Below are 26,122 nucleotides of genomic sequence, written 5' to 3' on the forward strand. Positions count from 1 at the left end.
CATCAAAGCCTGCCATCCACCACTCTCGCACAGTCAAACGCACAAGCCTACACCCCTCATTCGAAACCAGTGTAAGCTTCCACCTGATCAAGACAATCCCAGATCACCACGGCCAGACCTAGCCCCTCCCGCCCTTCCATTGACTCAGGAACCTCACAACGCTCTTGAAGGACTCCAGACGGCGGCTTCACTCCCTCAACCCCCACACTCCCGCCACTCAATCCAAACCCCCTCGCCCTAGTTTCCCCTCAATCAACCCACCCCAAATCATCCCACCCGAATCCAGCCCTTCGCGACTGTGACATCTCAGCCCGCATCCCAGCCACCACCCATCAGGGGTCCCGCAGCCACCGGCCTCGCACGCTCAAAGCGGCCCATTCAGACCGCTCAATCGAGACGCCGCGAGCCCCACCATTCCCAGATAGCGTCGTAAACGCGTGTGCTGTTCCACCTTCGGATGAACTGGGACCTACGACTCCATGCATCGAGTAAAAGGTTATATCTATGTATGATATCTACGCTCCCTCATGCCTATCAAAATATACAAAGCCGCAAACCGCAAGAGAGCTTGTGTACAAGAAACGCAACCAAAGGTGTATCGTATCGAACATGCATACCTAACCCCCGCGCAGGCCCCAAGAGAATAAGCACGGTTTCGTTTCCATCCTGCCCATCCTGCCCCATCCTGCCCCATCCAGACATCCGTGCCATCCCAAAACGCCACGAAACCCAGAAATCTAACCCATTTTCACATACGTCCCAATCGCAATTACCCAAACCGCTTCCCCCCGTCCCAGTCCAGCCCATTCGCCGCAAAACTCATCTCCAGCTCCTTCTCAAACGCGCTCGCCTCCCGCACCTGCGCGGAGGACGCCTCAACCACCCTCTCCAGATGCTTCCCCTCCCTCGTGCCCGTCCCGCCCCACTCTTCCCTGTCCCCGTCATCCCCTTCACCACCAACCAGCCACTCTCCCAACTCCAGCTCTTTCTCCGCCGTCGGCGTCCGCTCACTCCTGACCCTCTCGACAACTCTCCCCAGATCTGTTGCTGTGTCTGGCCGCTCAAACTCCTCCTCATCCACCTCCAGCTGCGTGCTCACGCCCATTTTAATATTCCAATTGCGGCCCAGATACTGCTGCAGCCGATACATCTGCCGGCCCCAGCTCTCATCCACCAGCCTAAGCGCAGCGTTGATGTCCTGATCACTCAACAACATACTCGGCGGATGCCTCCCACCACTACCACTCCTCCGATGCGCGTGCCCGTGGTGCTGGCCATTCTGCGCTTTCGACGACGTCGACGGCATGGTCATGAACTTCGTCCCTTTCGTGAATTTGGATAAGGACGAGGAGATGGCGTTGGCGGTGGTCGACGACGCCGAGCGCCGCGGCGCCTCGACTCCCCCATCGTCGCGCATCTGCTTGACCTGGTCCTCCGTCTGCTTGAGCGCCGTCAGCCGCGACTCCTGCATCGCGGGCAGGTACTGCAACGTCGTATTCCTATGCAGCGCATTCACCAGATCCGTAAACCCGGGGAGCCCGATGCCGTTGTTCTCGCAGTGCAGCTCCTGCAGCGTGTCGTTGGTCTTCAGCACGTCGGCGAGGGTGGATGCGCCCTGCAGGCCTAGCTTCTGGAACTGGATGTGCAGGGTTTGCAGCGTGCGGTTGCGCTCGAGGCCGCGCAGGGCTTTGTTGATGCCGACGCCGAGCTTGGTGGTTTCGAGGCGCGAGTCCTCGCCTGAAATGTCGAGGAAGAGGAGGGTGGAATTCTCGGCGAACATCATCTCGAGCGCGTGGCACGTCTCGTCGTCGGCGTCACAGGGCAGCGAGGCGCGCGAGATGTCGAGGGCGCGGATGGTGCGGTTGGTTGCGAGCGCGATGATGAGCTGGCGGAATTCGGCTTCTTCTTCGAACTCGATGAGGCGGATCGTGAGGCTGGAGGGGGCGAGGCCGCTGGCAATGGCGGTCGTGAGCTGGTCGAGGTTCTGCTCGATGTTGTTTTCGCTGACGTCGAGGTGGAGTTCACGCGCGTAGCCGGGCTTTTCGGTCATGGAGTGCATGAGGTAGGCGACGTCTTTGCCGGTGAGGTAGCAGTGGTCGAGGCGGAGCTCGCGCAGGGCTTTGGATTGTTTGTAGTCTAGAAGATAGCTGGAAAGTAGTCAGTATCTTTACATTGCTTGTTCGAGGGATCAGCATAAACAAGGGGGACCTACGAAGCGATGGAGTCGACCATTGCATTGTTGAGCGAAGTGCCGCTAAGTACTAGCTCTTGTAACCTCCAAACCCGAAATGTCTCATAGGATATAAGTGGCTCTGATCCTGATGTCCTTGCAACGTGTGCGAGGTTGAGCTTCGTGATGTATGCGAAAGACCCAATCTGAGAGTCAAATATGGCAGGTGAGAGCCGGAAAGGATTCCGTGAGATGTTGATAGCCTCAAGAGTATTCTCTTGCGGTCGCAGAGAGTCAAGCAGAAGAGACAGCGTTCGATCTGTCAACCCACATCCGCTCAGCTCGAGTGCACGGAAGTGACAGGCCCTTTCCACTGCTGCCGCGACCAAATAATCGAAATCCGTTTCGCCCAACTCGATATTGTTCAGAGCTATCCAATCAACATTAGTCGTCTGATATTTGCATAACGGGAATAGGGCTTCCACAATCCCGCATCCAATATCCCTGTCTTTGTTTCCCGTGTCTTCGTAATTCCGAGGTTTCCTTGAAATGCAAGACGAAAAGTCCATTCTCCTTAACTTTCGGCTAGTGACTGCCATCGCGCGAATTTCCTGGACAAGAAGACAGGATCTCTCAAGCTCTTCTACGTCCATTCGAACGAGTGTTCCACGTTTGGTCTTGATACAGACGTGCTCGGTTCCATATCTATCCTCGAGGCCGTTTAAAACATCCAGGTGGACGTCTTTGAAAGTAAGACCGCAAAAGGATTCGTTATAGCGCAGGGCTCGCATGACCGAAAGAAGTTCTAGAGCTGTATATTGGTTGTTTCGCCGATTATCTGGCGGCAACAACTCAAAGCGGGGAGAGTCTTCATCGGGATATGTTATTTGGTATCGAATGTTCTCCGGGTTGGCGTCGTAGGCAATACAATATCCAATAAGCGTACGATCAAGGGACTCGCTATCTATCGGGTGTGGACTGCTGTTTCGTAGAATATCACGTTTGACGTCATCAGGAACGTCAAAAGTGTACGGACGTGATTCCCACTCTGGTCGCATGTTCTCTTCAACATACCGTAATCGTACCGCGATATCATGTGAAGCGAGCGATGCTAGGTAGAGTACCTTTGGCCTCTCTAGAGGTTTCCTGCTCAACAGTTAGTAATAGTCGTACGAATGGGGCTGTAGACTTACCGAAAGGTTAGCTCAAAACTATCATCCTTCTCGCTGACTTTGAGCTCGGTGATTGTGAGGATACCATAAGATGACTGGGCATTCTGAGAGGCCAGGGAGGTACCAGAAGGTCGTTGAGGTCTGAACAGTGGAATCAGATGTACCTTGTGAACACCGATAGCAAGGAAACACACAGTACTAATGGCCTTAGAAAGGTCGTCAGAAGAGGACCGCGACCCGGTCTTTCCAAGTGGTCGCTGGACCACCTTGTAGATGGCATAATTGGGCGGTACATAGTCAAACTCCCTTTCCACGACGCGAGCACAAAGTTCCGAGTTCATATCAGACAGGGGGTTTAGATCTGCCAGTCGGACACGATTGGCTGCCTCTCGAATCGCGGCTAGCCATAGCTTCATATCTTCAGGATCTCCAAATTGAAGTGTCATAGAGGACGCATGATTAGTCTCATCGTCGAGATAAGTAATCTCGATTGCAAAATGGGGACGTCCGTCATCGAGATCGTAGACAGCAACAATCTGACGTAGAGGCGTGCCCATTTCACGGTCACCAGAAGCTTCCGAAGGTACCGACTTGAACTCATGAGACCCGGCAGACGGGCTCTGACTGTGACGAACGTTCACGTTTGAAAGTCCTCGTGATAGGGGGGAAGGGACGCTAATGAAGTGAGCTTTGGGAAGTTTTGAGGGAAAACGCGGGATTACTTGCGCGCTGAAAGTTTCAGAAGCTTTGTGGTGGCTTTTGAAGCGGACTAGGTGCGTTTCTGTCAAGACCAAATACTCTTTCTTCTTCCTGAACATGGAACTGCTTGTCTGAACTTCCCCATGGTGCAAAACATGGCGGTTGCGGAACGTGTCGTCTAACGGACTCATATTTACGGATGGTGTTTTGATTGAAGTAGGCGTCCGGGCTTCTTCATAGTCGTCAAGAGATCTTAGAGACCGAAGGGAGCCAAATCTGGACGTTCGGCTGCTGCCCCGGCTGCCCCCATAAGGTGGCCTGACAGGTGAGCCTGGGCTCGTTGCTCCATCTCCGAAAGGATCGTCTTCTCCAATGTGGATAGATGTCTGGAGGTTGGTTAGTAGCGAGTTTGTCCTGCGCTTCCTTAGCAGGTTTGCAGGCTCGTCCTTGTCTCTTTCGGCTTTATCGTGGATTGGCGTGAAGGAACTGAGGGGAGTGCGAGCAAAGATACTGCGGCGCTTGCGGCCATCCTTTCCCTCTTTCCCGGGGTGAGACATGGTGGAGGCCACGCCTTAAGCTCGCCCGAGCTTCGACAATTGATATTTTTGCGCAGGATAGAAAATGAATAGTTCGAATTCGCTTCTGCAATATCCAACACGTTGCGGAGAAGCCAATGCCCGCCTCTTCTTCCAAATATCCGCGGTAAGGGTCCAAGTCCTAGGGAGGGTGATGTCGAATTGGTATGCCAATCAGGCGGCGGTTTCAGGGTCGTGCAATGGTGGGGTATACGGCGGAAGGAGATATCGATCGGCGCGATTGGAAGCGCGGGACACGCAGAAGAGCAAGCCAAGGAAGGCCGGCGGGCACGGGAGCATCAACGGAAGGTGCAGTGCCTGTCGCGTCCATAGTCAGTATTTGAGGCAGCATGGACGGCGGGGAGGGCGGTGGCGTGAATGGCGAGTTGGGGTGAGGTCGAAAAGGTACATACCTCTGGACAGCTGCCCGGCCTGTTTTCATGCTTGCATCATCAGCAGCTCGCCGGCAGAGAGCGGTGATGGATGCGCCCAATCAGCGGCGGGGCGGCGTCGCGGGGGCAGGCCAAGATGCAGGTCGACGATGGGTTCGGTGTTTATGCGATGGCGATGCGCGCTGCTCGACGGAAGCGGTGAGCGGGATCAGATGCGAGAATGCTGGAGTGCAATAGAACACGGGCAGCTTCCAGGGCAGCCACAGCCGCAGCGATGCCTCTCTTGTTATGGCCGACACGCGTCGACTGCCGGGCCACAGCGGCGTCTTTGCATCCCAGCTTCGCGATCTGCCCTGCAGCCAATCACGGCCTCGGCTTCCATCTGATGACGGGTTTCGCGCTTCGGCTGCCGGGGCTCTGCACGTGACATCCGGTCTCAGCCATGCAGGAGACGGCGGCATCGCACGGCCCGACCCTTTCGCCGACGATGCCTGCCCAAAGTTTTCTCGACCTCAGGAGTGCGACTGCGCGCATCCACCCCCTCGACCCGAGACGCCTGTGCCGTCTCAATTGCCGGCTGGAATGCTCGGCCGCACCCTCGCACGCGTTTCCCGCTCCGCCAATCCCTACGTCTGCCTCTCCTGCGAGACCAAGCAGCTCTCCACACGCCACCAGACCCTCTTATACACCACCACCTCCCATGCCACCAACGACCATGATGACCTGCCCATCGCCATCGCCGGCACTAGCCAGAGCCAGCCCTTCTCCAGCAGCGCGTCGCACAATGCCAATTCGGATAAGAAGGGAGGGAGGCGGTCTCGCAAAGACAAGGACGTATGGAGCTCCACGCTTGATCCCTTGAAGCGGGCCGACGACGCCAACGCCGGGCCGACGACCATTCGGAGGATAAACGGTAAGAAGGCCGAACTGAAGACGGATGTAAAGGCAGAAGAGCGGATGCCTAAAGAAAAGAAGAGTTCAAAGACAGAGGGGAAGAAGGCCAGAGGGAAGAAAAGTTCAGAGGCAGAGGCCAAAGAGGCCACAGAGAAGGCAAAAGCGCTGTCTTCAATGGACAATGCCTTACGGGAGCAAGAACAGCGCCTTGCTTCGGATAGTAGGAGCAATGACACGGGGCACGCCACAACCACTCTGGTGAGGAAGACGAACCGTCGAACGCCCGTGCTATCTCCATCGATGATCCGTCGTACGAGGGCGTCATCTCCATCGATGCGAAGGAGGAAAAACGCAAGAACAGCCGCTGCATCTGAGGCCCCCCGCGCGGCAGTGGGCGAACCCAGTATGGCAGTGGGCGAACCTAGAATATACAGAAAGAGAAACGCCCGAGAACACAGCATAATCAGAAAGATAAATGCAACAGCAAATTTTGACCCAGCGCCAACACAGGAACCATCAAAACCGACTGGAACAGTCAAGGATCTTGTGAAAGACAGTCTCATACAAATACGAGCGAAGGACGCGCTCGCTTATAAGAGAAGGGATGAGTCGATAGCGAACGTAGGCGGGTTCAGCTCTCTTGAAGAGGCGCTGAAGGGCACGGCATATCGTCGTGGACCAGTGGACATCAAACGACTCTCACCAGACGACTTGCATTTTAATCCTGTAGACGTTGAAGTTCCTCCCGTACCTACTCTGGCCCATGGACTCGACAGGGTCCTATTTAACCCGGGAGTCTACCACCTCCAAGATCCACGATCTCGCGTCTACAACTTCGACCCATACCTTGAAAAGATTATGCCAGCCGCAGAATTTGACTTTGATTCTTTGGAAAAGTATATGACGTCCTCTAAAGACCAAGGACTCATCAATATGGCGAAAAGTCTAGGTGCCAAATTCACGGGCTCGACTTCTAGCATGTCTGGGATCCTGACCCACTTCCACTATCTGCTTTCGCAATGGCGCACACTGAACCTCAACATGCTCTCAAAGGAATTCCCTGACATTACAAACAAGTTCAGCAAAATCCAACGCGCTCCTAGTGCAATATTCTTACGTTGGAGAGATGGCACGTATGCCATTGATGCCGACAAGGAGTTCGATACTCCGAATATAATGAGCTGGCTAGGCCAGTCCATGGAAAAACTCTTGACCAATTCGCCCGACATGTTTGAGCGCTACAGGAGGAGCAATCCAGAGGACACGCCTACTGACGAAGACGGCAAATGCTTCCATTACACGCAACAGGGCAATGTCCTTATGCGATCGCAACTTGATGCCAAGGATCCGCGATTGCCTGGTACTGGTATCTTCGACCTGAAGACTAGGGCGGTTGTCTCCGTGCGCATGGAAGCCAGTGAGTTCGAGCAGCGCTCAGGCTACCAGATTCGCAATCTTCGCGGAGAGTGGGAGTCTTTCGAGCGCGAGTACTTCGACATGGTCAGGGCGACCATGTTGAAGTATTCCTTGCAGGTTCGCATGGGTAGAATGGACGGTATCTTCATTGCTTTCCACAATGTGGAGCGTATTTTTGGATTTCAATACGTTAGCAAGGCGGAAATGGACCTTGCTCTTCATGGCCAGGAGGATCCATGTCTCGGAGACCAGGAGTTCAAGCTTAGTGTCGAGCTCTTGAGTGAGGTTCTTGACAAGGCAGCGAAAAAGTTCCCCGAGCAGGTACGTCCAGCATTCAGTTACATGTGGACTCATTCTAATCATCACAGTCTATTCGCTTGCACTTTGAGACACGCGATGTCGAGGTTCCATTCATGTACGTTTTCGCCGAACCTGTGTCGGAAGAGCAGGTTGAGGCCATCCAGACCAAAAATTCGGAGCTTATGAAGGAGTTTGAACGGTCCGTTGTAGGGTTAGTGGGAGAGGAAGAAGAAATGCAAAAGGAATGGGGTGAGATCAATACCCGCATCGAGGCAGAGCTCGAGCAAGATCAGGAAGGTAAAGCCGATGCCGAGGAGGAAGGAACCCCTGCTGCACAAGAAGTGGAAGATGTCGAGGCTGAAGAAGATTCCATCACAGACGGCGTGGCGGAAGCGGAAATAGAGTCAGCCAATTTGTTGACCGACGCCAAGTCCATCGTTGGGTCTCTCGAGTCGTCGCTGCCAGAGCCTGCCGAAGACAATGTTCTCGGCCTCACTCTCACCGTTCGCAACAAGCTGAATGGCAAATATATCAGTCGTCCGACGAACTTGACCCTCGCTGAGGACTGGACCATCGAGTATAGTCTCGGCGAGATCCCCATTGCACACGGACGCGCAGGTCGACTGCTGGAGCAACTCAAAGGCCGTCGCCAGAAAGCGTTGGTTCGGGAGGCAGTCGAGGAGAACGCGAACGATTATTACAGCAAGATCCTGCAAGAGTACAGCAGCAAGGGCCGGGCGTGGCGCGAAGAGATGGATGCTGACGATGCTGAGAAGGAGAGGCTGGTGTATACACCGCTTGGTATGGACAGGGAGAAGGTCGTCGCTCAGATGGGGCCATGGCTTCGGCATGATGTGGGCAAGCCGGATTCCGCCGTTCCGAAGGAGTCAGATGTCAAGGTTGACAATGCGGATGAGTATATGGAGTGGCTCTATAGTAATATGGGGAATGTTAAGGGTGGAGAGGCATAGGTCTTGGTATGACTAGGCATAGGGTTGTTCTGTATAACATCAAAAGGCGGTGCATTGGGATGGCCTGTACACTACACGTTCGGCGTTGTCTACAGGAATTTGTGTTCGATTAGGGAGTGTTTTCGGCATGTAAATGTATTTGTAGACTACCTAAGGAATTGAAGGACTGATATCATATCACATATGCTATACGATCTCCTTATGACGTCTATCCGTCTGAACTGAACTTGAGCTCGGACCTGCTGGAAGAAATATCCGCCGTCTTCCGACCGTGCCGCTCACGGAGAAGCCACTTCTCACTTCGTCTCTTGTGCCTCCAGGCTGCTTTGCAGTCCCCCACCACTCTCTCCACTACTCTCTCCACCAGCAACCATGGACGTCTTCTGGACCCTCCCGCCCGTTTCGAGGTCAGTACACCGCTCCAGCCTGCCTCTCAAACGTTCTCACATCTTGGCAAATAACAATTTCTGATGCTGATCCTAGAACCATCACAGCAGCCACCGTCGCCGTCTCCGCGCTGGTCTATGGCGGCGTGCTGTCCGTATACCCGCTCCTCTTCGCTTCGGAGTATATGTGGCGCCTGCCGCCTCAGATATGGCGTGTAGTCACCGCTTTCCTCGTTACGAAACCGAAGCTATCAATCATACTTGACCCATACTTCTGTACGAGCATACTGGATGTGATGCTTGCAGAGACACGTAACTAACTGGGACAGTGTATACATATGCAAGTTCCCTCGAGACTGAATCTCCACGCTTCACTGCACCTGGAGATTTTTTCACCTACCTCGTCTTCGTAGGCCTCCTCATCGTGGTATGTAGCGCTGCAATCGACTTTTCTTTCTTGGCCCCCAATTTCAGAAGCTTCCCAAAACAAAGCAGCGGTGTATATGCTACACCCAACCAAACCTCTAAACTGCCCGCCCAGCGCATGCTCACTGGCTGCCGCGGTTCCTGAACAGAGGGAGAGTACCCCCGCGCTTCGCACACCCCATCATTCGCAATCATAAAACAAACCGGGGTTGTGTGCGGCGTGGGCATGGTGGGAAATGCCATTTGAGAAAGCCCCGCGGACCCCGAGTTCCGACGGTGGTGGTGATGGCTCCCTACAAATTATCCTACCCAGTCCCTTCTCATTACATACGTTGTCATGTTCAATACCACAGCACGTCTGCTTCTACGTATGATGGACGATATGCTTATACAAACGGGAACAGGCATCCAGCGGTCTCGCCCTCCAAGGCTACTTCTTCCTCCAACCTCTCACGCTCGCCCTCGCCTACACATACTCCCAGGATAACCCACACCGCAAGGTCTCCTTCTTCATCCTGACCTTCGACGCTATGTATCTGCCCTACAGCATGCTCTTCTTGACGTTCGTGCTCGAGGGGCCGGGAGCAGCAATGCATCAATCTATGGGTCTGTTCGCAGCCCATGCCTTCGATTTCCTGACCAGGATCTGGCCGACCTTTGGCGGTGGGAAGAATTACATACAGACGCCGATGTTCGTGAAGCGGGCGTTTGGTGCGGATAATCCGGCGCCCAGGCAGAGGGGGTACGGCACCGCGATCCCGCCGAGAGATGCCACAGCCGCACCAGGTGCGCAACGGGCTACAGGGAGAGGGTTTGGGTTTGGGGGTCAGTGGAATGGTAGGGGTCCTGGACGGAGACTGGGTGGGGAGTAAGCTCTCTATCCAGTCTTTTCGAGGTAATTCTCGAAGACAGGAATTCTGATTGGGCGTCTGGATGACATAGGGTGGTATAGGATAGCGAGGGGAATTACGGACGACCTGAACGGCTTGTAAAATACGGTACCCGGAATCACTTTCAAAAGTCGAACTCATCATTATTCTATTCGTGTCGCTCTCGTGCTTCATCTTCATTTAGAATTCTCTCCAACAGCAGAGCCAACACTGCTTCCAAGCCATATCCTGAATCCCAAACGACCCTTTCTTCACTTGGTCTCTAATATCCTGTTGTCTTCACCAGCTCTCCCATTCTCTAATCTGCTTGCCTCAAACTTCACAATCCTCGACAACGCGGCCAGCACATGCTCCACGGCCAACCCAGCATACCCACGCATCGAACAACTCAGTCCCTTCCTACGTACTGCTATTTCATAATCTATTTATCTCCCCACTTCTCCCTCTTTTCCTTAGAACCCCTTTCTCTACTCCGCTGCTTCACGAATGCGCATTACCCAGCCACAGTAACTTATACGCCCCCCGCCCCCTAAGAATCGACCATCGATAAAACACAACCCACCGAACCCCCAACCCAACCCAACCCAACCCCCCATGTCCCCCAACCCCCTCCCCACAGCCGCCGAAAACCGCCCCAAATGGTGGTGCTGCGCCTGCCAAACGCACGTCTTCAGCCGCCAACGCTCATGCTGGCGGCTCGAGTGCCAGCACGCGCGGTGCGAGCGCTGCCACGCGTACCGCTACCCGCGGTACGCGTACAACGCGCCCCTTCCCAATGTCGTGGAAGGGGCTGTACTTGGGGCTCTGCGCCAGCGACAACACCCACTTTACCACGCATCAGGATAGACGCGCCATCCTACAACCTCCAGAAGCTCCGCCAGGAGCGACGCGAACGAGATGAAGGGGACGACGGCGCTAGCGACACGGGTGAGGGCGCGGGGGGGAGCGATGCGGATGGATTGGGCTCTTGCATTCGTGCGGGGCGGCAACCGCAAGCTTCCGCGCTCCTCTGCACGCACGCGCGCGGCGCGTGTCTGCATTTTCGGTGTCTGCAATGCAGAGCGCGGGCTTCTGACTACGAGCCCGCATCTCCTTGTGAACCTCGATTTGACGACGCTGCACCACCGCCGCCGCCGCCAATCCCGCCCCGCCACCCAGAGCGGGCGTCAGGAAGACCCGAACCCGCCGGCGCCATGGTTCTGGAAAGGGCGGAGACTATCCCAATCATGAGTGTCGACGATACGAAGAGGGCGGGGATGGCGTCGATGATGATTATCGTGCAAGACGTCGACGCCGAGAGGGCGATGGCGTCGGCGGAGACGCTGCTCAACGCCCCGAGTAGCATTGCTGAGACGTTGCGGAATGAGCCGGGTAGGATACCGGAGACCCTTACAGCTCCGATAGCAAGAGTTCGGGTGCAGCAACATCGTCCACCGATGCTGCATATGCACCGGCCACTGCTGATTCCGCGTAGGTTTCGTTGAAGGGCGGGAGTGCGGTTGTGAGGGGAGGTGGCGGTGGAAGAGCTTTGGGAGTAATAAGTAGTAGTAGTGGTAGTGGTAGTGGTTATTGCGTGAGATGCGCTGGTTAGGAGGGAAGGGAACGATAGAGGAAGTGTTGGGCAGTGGTTAGCAGTCCATCATCAAGAACCTAAGCAAGTAAAAGACTAGCTTTGACCTCTGAAATCTTTCGTGATATTTTGAGACTGGGATATATAAAGCATGCTCTCTACCGGTACGCAAAACTGTCTGGATTCCTTTATCCCCTCCTCTTCGGCCCCATAACCCTCTGCTTCGGAAACACCAACGGGATCCGCAGTTTCGCCATCCGGTGCGCGACGGCCTCCGCTTTCGATTTTATCCTGTAGCGTTCGCGCTCCGTGTCGGTGGGGGTGGAGTCGCGCGCGCCGATTTCTTTGAAGAGGGTCATGAGTCTGGAGTCTGGTAAGTAAATGGACAGCAAGACGTGCTTCTTAAGTATGTATTTGTAATTGAATGTGTGGATCAGAAGTGCACAGAGTGCTGGTTTTGTAGTCAGGTGGCGGGGTCTTAAGCCGCCTCTTAAACACGGACCAATTGTTTTCATCATATTGTGGGAGAAGAGAATAAAGGACGAGAAAAACTTGTACGTACTCAGGCGTCGTCATCTTCAAATCGTCTTTCAGATCGTAGGTGTCGACAACAAAGTCGTCTACGATGAGAGCGGCGGCGCAGACGTGAGAAATGAGGTAGTTGAGGTGCCATCGAGTGAGTTCAGCACTGTGGGAAAGCAGTCAGTATAGATGCGCTTCTATAGGACGGTAAAGGGGTTCCAACGTACTTCTCATTCGCAAACTTCCTTTTCAACGCTTGCACCAACGGCGCATTCCCGCCCATAGCCTCGTTGAATTTATCTCGAAAGGGGATCGTATAGGGCCCCCTTCCGCCCCTCTGTCGCAACTGGTCTTTAAACATCATCAGCAGCAAAATAAATCGCAGCACCTTCAACTTCTTGATATCCTTGCCCGCCGCCAGTGTCTGTATCCGCTTCGCCACGAACCGGCTGTTCACTTTTACCGGCACTTTCGCTTCCGCTGCATCTACCCAGTCTTTCACGTTGATCAAGCCCATGATCTCGTTCCCTATTAGCGAAGAGATGGTGTAGACCTCAGCGGGTATCTTGGCGTCTAGATTTGCCTTTGGCCGCGGCTTCCCCTCTTCCATCGCAGCAGTCTGCTCGTCTTTCGTGGGCATATTCGAGGTAGAGGCTTCCATGGCGCTGAGCACGGCGGCGGCCACGGTATCGGAGGGAGGTGGGGGAATAGTGCCACCGGGCGATGCGAGTCGAGGGAGGTCGCGGGTGATGGCGTTGGTGGTGCGGTCGTCGATTGCCTTTCTGGTTTTCTTGTTGCCGAATTCCATGCCTAGGGTTTCGAGTTTGCTTGCGATCTGCACGCGCCATCGTTGTTAGTAAAGGGATATTGAGCTCGGGAGGGCTTGGGAGCATACTGTTGGTCGCTTTAGCTGTGCAGCTGCTTCCCGATCTCGCCGTAGTTCTTCCTCCTCGCTTCGCAATGTGCTCCGGACTGTGACTTTATGTGCCTCCATGAGCTTGAGCTCGCCGCTGTCAGGGTCGTAGATGCCGACGTAGTGCCTAAGCAGGCTGTCGGCGCTGCCGTCTTTCTCTTCTCGGGCTGTGTAGTCTAGCATTGGGTGGTCGGAGGAGTGCAGGATGAGCTTCGCAGGGAGCTTTTTGCCAGGGGGCAAGACGCCTCCCACAACGCCGCTCTTGTAGGGCTTGAGTGCGATCTTGGAGGGAAATGAGAGCCCGGGCGTGGATGCTGTAGAGTGTTAGCTGGCTGCATACGTCAATGGTCCATTGAACAAGCAGAGATAGGCAAATGTCATTGAGTTCCAGCTCTCTCGAGAATTGCATACCTATAACAGGCCCCAGTACATCGTTATCCTCCAGCAGCTGAACCTTGACCGTCTCCGGCGCATGAAAAGCCACCTTCTTCGGAGGCCGGTCTCCTTTCTCCGACTCTCTCTTTCTCTTCTTTTCCGACATGGTGTACAGGTGTGTTGGGCATACAGGTTGCGCGGGGATGGTGTCTTGAAAAGGGTGAAGGTCGGCGAACAAAATTTCGGTGGAGCCTGCCAAGAGTTTCCCGGCCTCACACCGGCATCCCGTCCCGCGCTCTTAGCGTGCCGACTCCAGAGCAGACGTCATCCCAGGCCGCGTCTGTTCGTGGTGTTGATGCTTGAAACAGGTAGCACGATATCCCAATGTGCACCCAAGCAATTCCCTTTGCCGTTCAGGAAACCGAGCTGCTCACGCTCCAGCCCGAGCTGTGGCTGTGCTGGGGGAGCGCACCCTGAGCCGAGACTGAGCTGTATCACCAATCACCACCGAAGAGTGGCGCAGCTATGTAGCGCCCATGTCGCGAGGCTGTGGCCTCGAGAGCAAAGACGACCAGTATACCACTCTCGCGCAGCAATCGGCACCGCCTAGCTATCGCATTCACCGGGGAACATTAAAAATGACCCTGATCTACCGGATCGCGCCCAGCCTGATAAACCTCCTGCCAATGGTAGAGGCGGACGCACGTTCAACTTCTCAACAGGTGGAGACTTCTTTGATCCAGAGTCATTTTTTTCGGAATTCCTCCGTGGAGGCGGCGCAGGTGTTGGATTGAATGAAAAGAGCGACAGAGCGAGACGTTCACCACATCCAGAGATGAAACCTGAGAGAGGCGATACCGACGAAGTGAACACCGACGACGAGTGGGATGCCTGCCGTCGAACCTCCGTGCCACACCAGTCATCTACCGATCGTGCGAGACCGTTCAATACTACACGTAACCACCGCTCAAACTCGAGATCTCGGCACAGTCCCCGAGGTTATGAGCCTCGATACCAGGAGCGCAAGCCGACGCCCCGTTCAGGACAGAATTATATGGAAGATGACCATGGGGATGAGTATCCTCATCATCATACACTTCCTAGGCGCGATCATTCTCCAGATTGGCAGCATGACACAGGTCATGATCCTTACGCTGATCCATATTATGGTTACGGGAGAGACTCCTACGGAAATCCCCCTTACAGAAGACAGCCACCACCTCAACCACCACCTGTACCTCTACCTCCACAAACAGAGTCCAAAACAGATAAGCCGACCAAAAGTAGCTTTCACTTTTCTAGTCCCGAATCCATCTTCTCTAAATTTCTACGTAGTGGCGGTACGGGTACTGGTGACGAAGACGTCTTCTCGGACTTCGGCGGCGGCTCCTCAGACTTCGGTACCCGGCCTAACGAGGACACTTCCAGAGGTCGAGAGAGATCACGAAGTCCAGAAATTACTGTCGTCGAAAGACCTCTATCTTTGACGTTGGAGGATTTGTTCAACGGCACAAGCAGAAAGATGAAGATCAAGCGAAAAGTTTTCGACCCTGCAACTGGGGAGACTAAGACGGAAGATCGCATTCTGGAGGTACTGATCAAAAAGGGACTCAAAGCGGGCTCGAAAATCAAATTCTCCGATGTAGGGGATCAAACTGAGGGTAGTAGGCAAGACCTACACTTCATACTATCTGAGGTCAGTTCGTTGCACTGCGTTAATCTTCATAAACCAACGGCTCATTCTAAACAGAAAGTACACCCGCTCTTCAGGAGGTACGGTCACGACCTTCACTACTCAGTCACTCTTAGCTTGAAAGAAGCACTTTGTGGGTTCAAACGTAACATTATGACGATAGATGGGAAGTCCGTTCCTCTCAGTCGCCCGGGACCCATACAACCTGACTTCAAGGAACATTTCCCCGGATTGGGAATGCCCGTGTCCCAGAAACCGGACGAGCGCGGCGATTTGGTCGTAGGATTCAAGATCAAACACCCACAGTCTCTCACCGCCAGGCAGAAGAAGGTCTTAAACAGGGTGTTCACCAACATTGAGAGCGGGAAACCGATGTAAATGATCCACCCAGTGTTGGATGAAAAGGCACGCCCCGCCTAAGATTAGGGGGACCGGAAAATAAGTGACATTATATACTTCCAACATCCAAGGGGACACGAAAACCAGGAGAATATTATGCCACCTAGGCAAAAGCAATACAACAGCCTTGGACTTGCTCTCAACGATTGTGCATCTAGTGTCGCTTCCTGGTAATATCTCAATGCCTTGATAGTGATAGGTGTGCAGAGACTGATATCAGAAAAAAGGCCGCTCAAGGCTTTGGTCATAGGCAAGGGTGAGCAGACTGAGGAGAACTGTGAGCCGAAGCTGAGCCGGGCCTGAGTTTGGTTACTCCCCGGCGCAGTCAGACATACCTCACCAGAAACTACCAAGTATTAGCAAGGGGCCTCAAAGCTATCCTGGGTCACAAATTAGGGCCCTGTACAGTTTTATAAGCCTTGTAAGTGTCACAGGAGTAGCCCGCACCACAGGCCTAACTACCTGGGCTCTAATCCCACCCTCGCACGTGATAGGGTCACGTGACCATATGCACTCTCTCCTTGTAGATACTTCTTCAGTCTTTAGTTAGTGGTAGTACAACCTACCTCTACAAAGGTACCTACAAGCTAAGCCCCTAACAATAAACTTAAATTACTTTAGGGAGCATTCTCCGCCCTCATTAGCGTAGAGTGCGCCATATTACAGGGCGAGTAACCTGTTAGACAGGAGGTAGAGAGTTGAACACTGCCCAAACGGCAGCGTAGCTGCCGAGCGAGTATATAGAGAGAGTACGCTCTCTGTTTCCACTCCTAGTTCCTTAACCTTTGTAACGTATTCTTCTTGTAGCTAGCTGCAGGTCTTAGACCATAATATCATAATTTGCATCACGGCCCTTACAACTCCTGACTCTTGTCAGAAAAATCATGAACTGAAACGTCCTGTACGCAGTTGGTATTAGTGAGGGCATTATGTAGGTAGCCTAGTACAATGAGTTTTCGAAGAGACTCCCTGCGAGCCTACTTCACAGCCTTCTCCAGCTGCCATTCATCCATATTTGCTTTAGGCATAACGCTTCTCAGCCTCGCATAATTTTTTTTTCACCAAGCCGCCCTCACAAGTCCACCTGCTCCGCTGGGAGGCCTCTTCAAGCTGCACTCAGCCGTCTCGTCATCGTCAGCCTCGCTACCATGTGGTTCTCAATGAAGCCCTCCCGGAGGAGCCTTCTTAGTACCGGGATTCATTAGCAGGCTGAGAGGCCTCGTGTGCCTCCGGAACTGAGGCGAACGCAGGTGCTCGTAGGACCAGTGGTTAAATCCCGCATCTCACATGCTGACCAGTCAGCTTTCTGCATTCCTAGACAAAGACGGAAGGAATTCATAGGTCCTATACGAAGTGTTTGGAGTTTCTATCATTACGAATGCCTCCACAATACTGTATATTTTGAAAAACGCATGCTCTCGGTAAAATTAGTCCTCAACAGCTACAGCCTATTAGGACGCTGCACATAAGCAAACAAGGCTCGCTTGGTGCTCGCCTTTTCAAGAAACAGTTTCCAGAGCGTACAGCGCTGATACTGCGCCGCAGATGTTGCCTGATCGAAAGATGGCCTGCCTTGAAAAGCTGGCAGTGGGCATAAATTGGTATCAGGGGGCCAGCTACCGATCGAGAGAGTGAGCATTGCTAGCAGGGATCTAAGCCCACTATGTGCCCTATATTCTCTCAATACTTATTATCAGATCCCTCCGTTCGTGCAGACAGGTGGAATCTCGATTTCTTTTAGTTGCTCATACTTAGCTAAATCAAAGTTAAAAGAAAGAGTAAAGTTGAGAATTTTTGGGGCTATCGATACCATCCAGAAAGAACGTAACAACCTCACTCTCGTCCAGCGCTCCGGCAATGTTACTTCGTATCATGTTCCCCAATGTTTTACTGCCCGGGCGTTTCTTCGTGCAAATTGCTGCGTTTCTGCATTATTATTCATGTCCATATCCTGCGTTATATCTAGGCGCGGAAATAGGCGCATAGCATCAATCGAGTACTGACGGAGTTGATCCAGCGGTAAGCGGACGTTATGTTCCGGGAAGTAATGCCACTCCGTTTCTGTCGATCAATACTCAGCTACGGTACCTATTCTTCTTCACTCGTGGGACTTCACATACCAGAGTGAGCTATACTCGACCATTGAAAATATACCTATTCCTATTCCAATGCTTTCCCTAGACGTACTCTCATGTTGCCCCGGACGTCACGTTAATTGTATCTTAGATGGAAACGAGATATAACTCTGGTGGTGACTACTTACGCCTTCAACAGATGGCGTGTAAACTGCTGCGTCTGTATGTGCACCGTTTTCTACTCTGCTGTAGAGAACCAATTGCTCGTTTGATCTGGCAGCCAGTTAGAATGCTCCTACGCACATCTGTACACACGTCTCAGCTGGACAAGGTTCACCTGTTGTTTGCCACTATTGCCACAGTTGCCACCGTTGCTGCCGTTGCAACCGGTGCCACCTGCAATCCCTGTTCTATTCACTATTTAGCCACTCGTTAGCACCTCAATACAACTCATGCTTTCCTCACTGATCCTTTGCCCTTCCTACGCCAGCCGCCATGATCAGAGCGGCTATTAATCTTACAGGTGATAGGGGCTATCTGTCTTGTATGAAGCACGAAACGTCCCATCGCCAAACTTGACCTAGAAGCCTCGTTGACCATTGACCTTTCCGGATCAGCCGCGGGTTCCTTTGAGAGTCATACTCGCGGATATTTATCTTACCACCGTCCACCCGCCATTGTTTGGATTAGGCGATACTACCATGTAGCAGACCATGATGACTCGTGTGTCCAGATATTGACAAAAAGGGCCAATTTCGACTTACAGAGGCTGGAAGTTGGAAGGCAAACAGGGCTCGGAGCGGGGGAAAGCGAGGTTCGTGTATTTGCATGGCTGACACCGTGCAAGGCTGAAGTGTGCAAGGTTGTACGTGACTGTTAGTATTCACGCTGCAGCTGGCATTGTCTAAGATATCCGTTGTAGAAGCCAGCTGAACATCTCTTTCAGCTTATATGTTCTACGCTACTGATTAGCGTCAAGCCCCTAGGGGGTGGCCCCTTTAAAGTAGCCAGAGAGCCGCTCTTATCACACGCCTTTGTAGTACATTAGGCGGTGCATAAAAAGCAAAGAGTTCAACCTCATCTTAGCCGAACCAGTAGGTAAATAGTACTCAGGCGTGCGTGAGCCCACCATTGGACAAGGCGACGAATTTGGAGGCTCGGCAATTAGCCAAAAGCTTTGAAGTTCTTTGTAGTGAACCAGGCTGAGACATTCCCATCCCACACGGCGACATCCGTGGCTAATGTGCTAGCCCTGCCGTTAGGATTAAGTCTGTCTCTCTTATACCTTTAGAGGGTTGAACGTCTTAGGGGATAGTTGGGGGAGAAGAAGGGTAAGGATGATAAGGGGTGTGCACACAAGGTTTATAACTACTAGGTAGAGAAAAGAGATATATAATAGGTTAGGGGTTAATGAAAAATATCTAGGTTAGGGAACTAACTCTAGTAACTAGACTGTAGGAGTAACTTACTTTACAGGCAAACCGCCCACCTGACTAACTTTCTAGTAGCAGGCTATCTAAGCCTAGCTCTATATACTGCACGAAGTCCCTCCGACTACACGCTAGCGGACGGAATCTACTCTGTACATGGTTCAATACACCTCCGTCGGCTTTATAGATCTCACTTATATGGAAGGGCTATACGCCAATGGAGGAACTACAAGCCAATCTCCTATCCACGAGCTAATAGTAGTCCTGATCACGTTACTTCCCCTGATTATATATGTAACTCGATATTCAAATACAATTTATGTTATTAGGTTGCATGAGAGGCAGTTCCGTGTCAATTTAAAGGGGGGCTTAGAGCCCTTATATGCATAGCCTGGAAGGACCTGGCAGGACTACGGGGCTTTCCGAGGCAGGGTGGGCGTCCCTATCTCTGTCGAATACAGGGCCTAAATCTGGGGCCTCAAGTCTCAACTTAGGATCCGCTCACCCCACCACAGCCACAGCCACAGCTCAGGCTGGAGCATAAGCAGCTCAGTTCCCTGAACGGGAGAGCAAAGTGCGTGTGTGCACATTGGGGTGTTGAAACAGGTAGTTCAACACCCCAATGTACACCCAAGCAACTCCCTTTGCCGTTCAGGAAGCTGAGCTACTCACCTGTACGCCAGCTTCAGCTGTGTTGGGGTGAGCGCATCCTGAGCCGAGACTGAGCAGCTCGCCCAATTTTGAGCCCAAGAATCTGGACCCTCCACTCTACACAGCACAACGACGCACAAGCAGTCCATGTCCCGGTTGTAGACCGCAACTACCCTTGCGGTTAGCTCTGCTGGCATGGAAAGCCGCAATGGAGCACTGGTCGACCGTCCAACTAAAAGTATGTTGTATCTGATATAAAGAGGGACAGTGCTGAGTGTTGAAAGATTATTATTCCATTCGCAGTAGCCCTTATTTTTACATCTGTTGTATATGTGACAACGAGCGTGGCTCTTTACTACATACCAAGCTAGAAAAGACTCGAGAAGGGGAGTATTGTCATATACCACAAGCCGTGTTATATCCGCGCCGCGGAGTGTTAGATAGGCACATCCGTAATAGTTTGAGAGTGCCTGGTGAACACCCTCGTAGGTTGCGTATTTTTCCTAGCAGCGACTGGATCAAGCAAGGTGTTCAGACATTCTTCGAGCCTTTGGTCGACCGTGCAATAAATGTTCTCGTCGTCATATTCTAGTCGGTACAAAAAACACCATGAGAAAACCAAACAGCGCGAGGAGCCGAAATAAAGATTGGGGACTGATAATCTCACACCCCCTAATTCCTCTACGCACACCCCCCTTTTCGCTATTCGCACAACCCCCCCCTCTTGGCGCTTCACCACCTTCTGATTGGCTTGGAGCAGCGCGGAGCTTCCTCCGGGCATTCACATTTACCTCTCTCTGCACGTGATGCTATACGCGAGGCCGTATGTGAGCTTGTACATGAGGCTATACGTGAGGCTATACGAATCGGCATGACTATACAGCCTCTCTGTTTTGCAGCTTATCCTTTCTGTTTCCTTCAGCTGTATATATAGTTGTACGTGAGGCCGTAAGTGATGCTGTACGTGATGCCGTATGTATAGCTAAATGCGCAGTGCTAATATGCCCAAGGAGCATGCCGAAACTATCAAAACGTCGCCTTGTAGAGGCTCTTTCCATCAAGCCTGGCTCGCCTGCATTGCCGCCTGCATTGCTACCTGCATTGCCACCTGCATTGCCACCTGCATGGCCGCTTGTGCTCGCTCATTCACTTCTAAGAGGAGCACGAGAGGAAGCTCTGAAGAGTCGGCCCGGCCGCTCTAGCCAATTACGAGATCAGACGAGAGGGGGGGCGTGCGAATAGCGAAAAGGGGGTGTGCGTGGAGGAATTAGGGGATGTGAGATTATCAGTCCCCTAAAGATTTTCACGGTAGATAATTTCTTAAAACCCGACAATCTCTGGTGAGGTACGTTTAGGCATCTTTTGGAGGACGCAGGACATAGTATGCGGGTTTCATATGCACTGTCTACGTTAAAGTCGACAAGCTCCAGGCCCGTTTTCCGCACCACATTAAACCATTTTACAACTAATAAGCATTGAATTATTATCTAAGGCCAATAGATTTATCGTTCCCTAGATTTGATGCACGAAAGGCGATGTCTCATGCACCGACGAGAGCTGAAGAGCTGAAAAAAGAGGGGAAACGCCACATAACGCTCAACTTCATCTGATATTGGCCCCAACAACACCACATGATGCCGCAAAGTGTTACGATTGGCAGTGTTTTGTTTGAAACCTTGAAAACTCTGCACATGACTGAGCTTGGTGCTGGACAGGACTCGTATCGACTGCGTCAATCATCTCATTCGTGGACTTGGCGGCTTGGCTTGATGCCCTACGCCCACCAGTCATCACACCGTGCAGGTGGAAATGAATGATTGAGTGGGCAGGGAGCTGAGCGGGCTGAGAGCTGAATGAGCGTATAAACTTAGACAGCATTAATCCCGCATTTTTCATCACCTCATCTGCCTTTTACTCGCTATTGATTTGCACTAGCCCTCATGAAAATATATTGAAATATCCTCTACTCTTACTATCTTTGTGGTCGTTGATAGAAAACCATGTTGGGGATAAAGAACTTGGTGGTTATTGGACTTCTGCTTGCTGGAGCAGCTAGCCTGGAAGTCCGACAACAACATCCACTTACCATGCCCGTTGACGATGCCACCAGCTACGAAGACCATTACCCCGGCTCCTTCATTCCCTTCGACAGATTCCTCAAGCAGGTGCGTTTGGCCAAGTACGAAGACTACAAGCACACCAAAGTCCGCAACCAACAAGCCTTCAACGAGATGAAAGCCCACATCCTCAAAATGTACGAGGGTGTCACCAAAGCCACGTCCTTTGTCCTGCAAGACGAGCACGCCGACTGCATTGCCATCCACGAACAACCCACTGTTTACCATCTCGGCATCAAGGATATCCCACCGCCACCAGTGAACTCCACCAATGACCACACAGGAGACGGCAACGCACCTGGAAACACAACGTCCGCCGAATCCCCACTGAAACTTGGAAAGAAAGATCGTTTCTGCAATCCCATTTCTTGTCCAAAGACGTCTATCCCAATGGCCCGATTGACCCTGGAAAAGCTGACACAGCACCCAACACTCAATGACTTCTTCTCGAAGCCGCCGATGGACGCGCGGCCACAGCGCCCAGAGTTCTCTGCCGACGAAATCCACGTCCACGCCTACGGGATCCAGTACGTGCAGAACTTCGGCGGAAATTCCTGGCTGGACCTCTGGAACCCGACCGGCGACTTCACCATCTCGCAGCAATGGTATCAAGGCTACGCCTCAGGCCAGCCTTTACAGTCTCTTGAAGGCGGCTGGGTGAGCGAAAACTCGGACAATAGTCGCCTTTTCATCTACTACACCGCAGACGGCTACGGCAAACTGAAGTGCTGGAATCTCGATTGCCCAGCTTTTGTGCAAATCAATCACAACTGGTATTTGGGCGGACCTTGGGATCATTACAGCACCAAGGATGGCGATCAATGGGGCTTTGCATTGCAGTGGAAATTCTATCAAGGAAATTGGTGGTTGTTTCTTCAAGGACCGGGAGCATACGAAGCGGTTGGTTACTATAATCAAACGATATGGAATGGGGGTCAAATGACGCACAATGCGAGTGTCATTATTTACGGCGGTGAGGTGGCAAATTACACAGGCGGTGAGAATTTTCCACAGATGGGTAGTGGTGATCTGGCTGAGAAAGGTTGGCGAGAAGCTGCGTTTCAGAAGACGATTTTCTGGATTCCAAGGGATGAGAATGATGGTGTTGGCGTTTGGGCAAATCTCACGGCGAATGATGAGGGCAAGTCATCTTGCTATACGATTGATTTGGTCAATTGGCCCAATGGAGGGGATTGGGGTACTTACTTTTATTTTGGTGGACCGGGGGGGAATGATTGTCCGCTTTGAGATGATTTCTCGCTCTCTGAGTTGGCGTCATATACTCACCAAAGCAATGGTGTTCCGACTGAATTCATGGGATTCAAATGTCTAGACAATCCAAAGGAACGCTCCAACTCCGCAAAGAAGACCTATAGCTCCAAGTCATCCCTTATTTGTATCGGGTACATGAGACAACCTTTATAGCCTCTAGCATCTTTAAATTCTGGTAGGTGTCGCCCTTCGCTACAGCATCCATCTCCATGGTCGATGGTGGTGTTGACTTAGCGAGGGCCTAAGATCTTGTCCGCGCCAGAAGTTTGGGGCCGAATGCGGAAACAGAGAGCGTATGAAAAGCCTTCAGTATTTGACGCTGGGTGCTCATGATGTGTAGGGGTCCGACTACGTAGGATAGGAAAAGTGCGAATGAACGATGAAGTAAGGGAGGTCGGCCATTTTAGGAAAATGGCACACGCTACACCAACAAGGACAAGGGCGGAGGATGCTCCCTGGAAAGTATCTGGAGTTGTGAGGGCTAATATATATTGCCATAACAGAATGTTTCTGTGATTCCTGTGCCTCAGATTCAAATACCGAACGGCGTGACCCTCCACAATGCTTGTTCTGCTTCTAATTCCTCCTTGTAGACATCCCCAAAGGCACGCTGAAATATGGCCTCCTGGGCCTTCAGGTTCCACACACCGTACATTGCCTTCGTGAATTCCCAGTACTCGGGCTTGAATGCGGCGCATTCCCAGTCAATGATGCCAGACAAGCGACCACCACATACAAGCAGATTTGTCAAATGCAAATCCGAGTGTGTGAAGAAGGCCCGATGCTTCCGTAAATGTACCGGGGCAAGGCTTTCTTTCAATTCTGGCCCGATACCGATGTGATACAGATGGGAGTTGAAGTCAGCCTCTGAGTTGAATGGCCCGAACCTCCCGTCCGGAACGCGATGATCCACCATTGGGCCGCCTGTCGTGTCGCCGAACATATAGGGTGTGTGATTCGGGATGCGTCGAAGTTGCCTAATACTCGCCGCTAAGTCGTCCGCAAATTGGTCGCGCTCCACGTAGGACATTAGGTGGAACACATTTTTCAGCATCTGTCCTCGGACTCTGGTCATCACCATTACTGTGACGCCGTCGTCTTGGAACGTGTCAACCAAGAGAGGCGCCGGGACGGATGTGTATCGCTCCAACAACTTCAATGCGCTGGGTTCGTTCCCTTGAGATCGCTCGCAGCGCTTGAAGTAGAGACCAAGCGGCACCCTTTGTACCAGCGTAGAGATTTCATTGGGGTAGAGATATGGCCCTGCCTTGAAAAGACTACGGTAACACCAGACTCGAGCAAATTTTGGGATACAGAGCCACAGTCTGTGCAAAACGCATTGAGCATTTCTACCAAGTAAGCCTACTCAATAAGTCCCGTTAGTTTGGTGCAAGCGAGATGTATTCTGATGGTCTTGGCGTACCTGGAGCACACCGCGGCCAGCCTTTCGCAATTCGATCTTCAATGGAAAAGAGATGCAAGGCGTTCGAAAATCTGTAATGTACGCGCAATAAAAAGGCGCTGGGTAGACACAGATGGATTGGGTCCTTTGTACGTGTTGTAAACATATGTATAGAGTCCTCAAACGGTGCGCCGTCGCTGAATTGAAGCCCAGTGCATTCATCCGGGTAGAGCTTGGTGATTGTGTACTGTCAAATCGATATCTCGGTCAGCATTTTGCGTAACTGCTGTTCTACGGCCTCACAAACCCTGGCTTCCGTTGCATCCGCTACTTCACACTCGTCTTCGTCGTCCCAGTCAATCTTCATCTTAGGTCGGATGTTGACATGGCCATTACGAAATGCAGAGTGGATACTCGGCGACAACAGCCAGAGGTTCTTGAGCATGCCTTGATCGCTATCACTGCGTAGTAAGTTTCGCATCTTAGAGACTTTTGGTGGCGTCAAAAAGGTTACCAGAAGGGAGTGGAGCGAGCCCTGCTCATAAAAAACATTAGCATTTCTAAAGCTAAAACTATATCCAACTATTACCTTATATGCCATATCGGGGTCATCAAATATCGTAGGCGGAATGATATATGCAGGTTCCATTTGTTTAGGGACACTGTGATCAGAGCCCTCTGTCAAAGCGCAATGAGGCCCGTCACGAAGACGTAGAAGGGTCTGTGACCTTGGCGATACTTCAGAAACGCCGGTTACTGACGAATTGTAAGGTTACCATGCTTCAAGACTTCTCAAGCTGAAACGGATAACCCACATTTAGCAGCCAACCTGCGCCAGTCCCGGTTCAGAGATCGAAGCACATTCTCAGTGCTTTGGCCAGAGCTTTGCTCAATTAACTCTAAGATGTACCGAGCAGCTCGGTCAGCATCAACAGCATTTGCCACAAAGTCTTTCAGAAGCAGATGCTCCGTAGGGGTAAGCTGCGCGGACATGATAGCTGCCACAGCCGCCTCCACCACCTTGGGAGTTCGTGACATTGTTGTATAGTGGGATCAGTGCTTTGTTGTTGGATTTGAGAGGATGAGGCCTGGTAAATTGGTGTGGCGATGAGAGTGTCTGGATTGAGTGTTGGGTGACCAATCCTGTGGGTTTTAGAGTGGCTGGTGCATAGTGTTTGGATGCCACGCTAAGGAGGGCCTCATTTACATTGACCGAATGTCATAGAGAGCGTCGAGGAACACCCTCATTTCGTTACATCACATCGGTTGTACATTGAATGAGAAGCGAAGAAATAGACCTTCCTAACGCATGGTGTCGACCCCTGTGAACCTAAGCCGAAGCTGAGGGGGCCGGGCTTGAGCCGAACTCAGCCACAGTGCCACAGCGGCGCCAGGTTACGTCATCCCGAGGT

At 52.3% G+C, this 26,122-nt stretch overlaps 8 protein-coding genes across 8 annotated transcripts; 5 read left to right on the plus strand and 3 right to left on the minus strand.

Moving 5' to 3' along the window:
* Positions 1 to 385: 385 nt before the first annotated feature.
* BDZ99DRAFT_507968 (leucine rich repeat protein-like protein) lies at positions 386 to 5,008 on the minus strand. The gene is made up of 4 exons (XM_033724287.1): positions 4,069 to 5,008; positions 3,364 to 4,017; positions 2,213 to 3,316; positions 386 to 2,147 (listed from the first exon to the last, which is right to left on the minus strand). The coding sequence occupies exons 1-4, from the start codon at positions 4,596 to 4,598 to the stop codon at positions 770 to 772; spliced, it is 3,666 nt and encodes a 1,221-aa protein (XP_033578537.1). The 5' UTR covers positions 4,599 to 5,008; the 3' UTR covers positions 386 to 769.
* A 1,566-nt stretch (positions 5,009 to 6,574) lies between these two features.
* BDZ99DRAFT_365570 (Pet127-domain-containing protein) lies at positions 6,575 to 8,421 on the plus strand (the record flags this gene model as incomplete). The annotated part of the gene is made up of 2 exons (XM_033714740.1): positions 6,575 to 7,639; positions 7,687 to 8,421. Coding segments are annotated over 2 exons (1,800 nt in total), but the record flags the coding sequence as incomplete, so codon positions are not given.
* A 497-nt stretch (positions 8,422 to 8,918) lies between these two features.
* On the plus strand, positions 8,919 to 10,563 carry BDZ99DRAFT_461602 (DER1-domain-containing protein). Its single transcript, XM_033719653.1, has 4 exons — positions 8,919 to 8,996; positions 9,073 to 9,251; positions 9,305 to 9,402; positions 9,806 to 10,563. Exons 1-4 carry the CDS (start codon positions 8,962 to 8,964, stop codon positions 10,271 to 10,273), a joined length of 780 nt encoding a protein of 259 aa, XP_033578539.1. The 5' UTR covers positions 8,919 to 8,961; the 3' UTR covers positions 10,274 to 10,563.
* Positions 10,564 to 10,929: 366 nt separating this feature from the next.
* BDZ99DRAFT_518836 (uncharacterized protein) lies at positions 10,930 to 11,775 on the plus strand (the record flags this gene model as incomplete). Its single annotated transcript, XM_033725345.1, has 1 exon — positions 10,930 to 11,775. The coding sequence occupies one exon, from the start codon at positions 10,930 to 10,932 to the stop codon at positions 11,773 to 11,775; it is 846 nt and encodes a 281-aa protein (XP_033578540.1).
* A 189-nt stretch (positions 11,776 to 11,964) lies between these two features.
* BDZ99DRAFT_461604 (uncharacterized protein) lies at positions 11,965 to 13,956 on the minus strand. The gene is made up of 5 exons (XM_033719654.1): positions 13,708 to 13,956; positions 13,279 to 13,610; positions 12,611 to 13,218; positions 12,424 to 12,549; positions 11,965 to 12,224 (listed from the first exon to the last, which is right to left on the minus strand). The coding sequence occupies exons 1-5, from the start codon at positions 13,835 to 13,837 to the stop codon at positions 12,050 to 12,052; spliced, it is 1,371 nt and encodes a 456-aa protein (XP_033578541.1). The 5' UTR covers positions 13,838 to 13,956; the 3' UTR covers positions 11,965 to 12,049.
* A 769-nt stretch (positions 13,957 to 14,725) lies between these two features.
* Positions 14,726 to 15,742, plus strand: BDZ99DRAFT_384776 (uncharacterized protein; the record flags this gene model as incomplete). Its single annotated transcript, XM_033715403.1, has 2 exons — positions 14,726 to 15,367; positions 15,422 to 15,742. The coding sequence occupies 2 exons, from the start codon at positions 14,726 to 14,728 to the stop codon at positions 15,740 to 15,742; spliced, it is 963 nt and encodes a 320-aa protein (XP_033578542.1).
* Positions 15,743 to 22,006: 6,264 nt separating this feature from the next.
* On the plus strand, positions 22,007 to 23,284 carry BDZ99DRAFT_384754 (uncharacterized protein; the record flags this gene model as incomplete). The annotated part of the gene is made up of 1 exon (XM_033715398.1): positions 22,007 to 23,284. The coding sequence occupies one exon, from the start codon at positions 22,007 to 22,009 to the stop codon at positions 23,282 to 23,284; it is 1,278 nt and encodes a 425-aa protein (XP_033578543.1).
* A 477-nt stretch (positions 23,285 to 23,761) lies between these two features.
* BDZ99DRAFT_414061 (uncharacterized protein) lies at positions 23,762 to 25,788 on the minus strand. The gene is made up of 5 exons (XM_033716718.1): positions 25,526 to 25,788; positions 25,300 to 25,466; positions 25,018 to 25,245; positions 24,732 to 24,957; positions 23,762 to 24,670 (listed from the first exon to the last, which is right to left on the minus strand). Exons 1-5 carry the CDS (start codon positions 25,746 to 25,748, stop codon positions 23,841 to 23,843), a joined length of 1,674 nt encoding a protein of 557 aa, XP_033578544.1. The 5' UTR covers positions 25,749 to 25,788; the 3' UTR covers positions 23,762 to 23,840.
* Between the last annotated feature and the right edge of the window lie 334 nt (positions 25,789 to 26,122).

This window comes from Mytilinidion resinicola (assembly GCF_010093595.1).
Source record: "Mytilinidion resinicola strain CBS 304.34 unplaced genomic scaffold BDZ99scaffold_7, whole genome shotgun sequence".
NCBI classification, from domain to species: Eukaryota; Fungi; Ascomycota; class Dothideomycetes; order Mytilinidiales; family Mytilinidiaceae; genus Mytilinidion; species Mytilinidion resinicola.

Excerpts from the sequence above, each read along its gene's own strand:
- BDZ99DRAFT_461602 (XM_033719653.1), top strand. The coding sequence starts at position 8,962 with ATGGACGTCTTCTGGACCCTCCCGCCCGTTTCGAG. Across the intron at positions 8,997-9,072 it reads ACCCTCCCGCCCGTTTCGAG|AACCATCACAGCAGCCACCG; the intron begins GTCAGTACACCG and ends TGCTGATCCTAG. Across the intron at positions 9,252-9,304 it reads CATACTTGACCCATACTTCT|TGTATACATATGCAAGTTCC; the intron begins GTACGAGCATAC and ends TAACTGGGACAG.
- BDZ99DRAFT_461604 (XM_033719654.1), bottom strand. The coding sequence starts at position 13,837 with ATGTCGGAAAAGAAGAGAAAGAGAGAGTCGGAGAAAGGAGACCGGCCT. Across the intron at positions 13,219-13,278 it reads CACAGCTAAAGCGACCAACA|ATCGCAAGCAAACTCGAAAC; the intron begins GTATGCTCCCAA and ends TGGCGCGTGCAG. Across the intron at positions 12,225-12,423 it reads TTGAAGATGACGACGCCTGA|ACTCATGACCCTCTTCAAAG; the intron begins GTACGTACAAGT and ends ACCAGACTCCAG.
- BDZ99DRAFT_414061 (XM_033716718.1), bottom strand. The coding sequence starts at position 25,748 with ATGTCACGAACTCCCAAGGTGGTGGAGGCGGCTGTGGCAGCTATCATG. Across the intron at positions 25,467-25,525 it reads GCGCAGGTTGGCTGCTAAAT|TAACCGGCGTTTCTGAAGTA; the intron begins GTGGGTTATCCG and ends ACAATTCGTCAG. Across the intron at positions 25,246-25,299 it reads ACCCCGATATGGCATATAAG|GGCTCGCTCCACTCCCTTCT; the intron begins GTAATAGTTGGA and ends TTTTATGAGCAG.
- BDZ99DRAFT_507968 (XM_033724287.1), bottom strand. The coding sequence starts at position 4,598 with ATGTCTCACCCCGGGAAAGAGGGAAAGGATGGCCGCAAGCGCCGCAGT. Across the intron at positions 4,018-4,068 it reads GCTTCTGAAACTTTCAGCGC|CGTCCCTTCCCCCCTATCAC; the intron begins GCAAGTAATCCC and ends TCACTTCATTAG. Across the intron at positions 3,317-3,363 it reads AGTTTTGAGCTAACCTTTCG|GAAACCTCTAGAGAGGCCAA; the intron begins GTAAGTCTACAG and ends ACTGTTGAGCAG.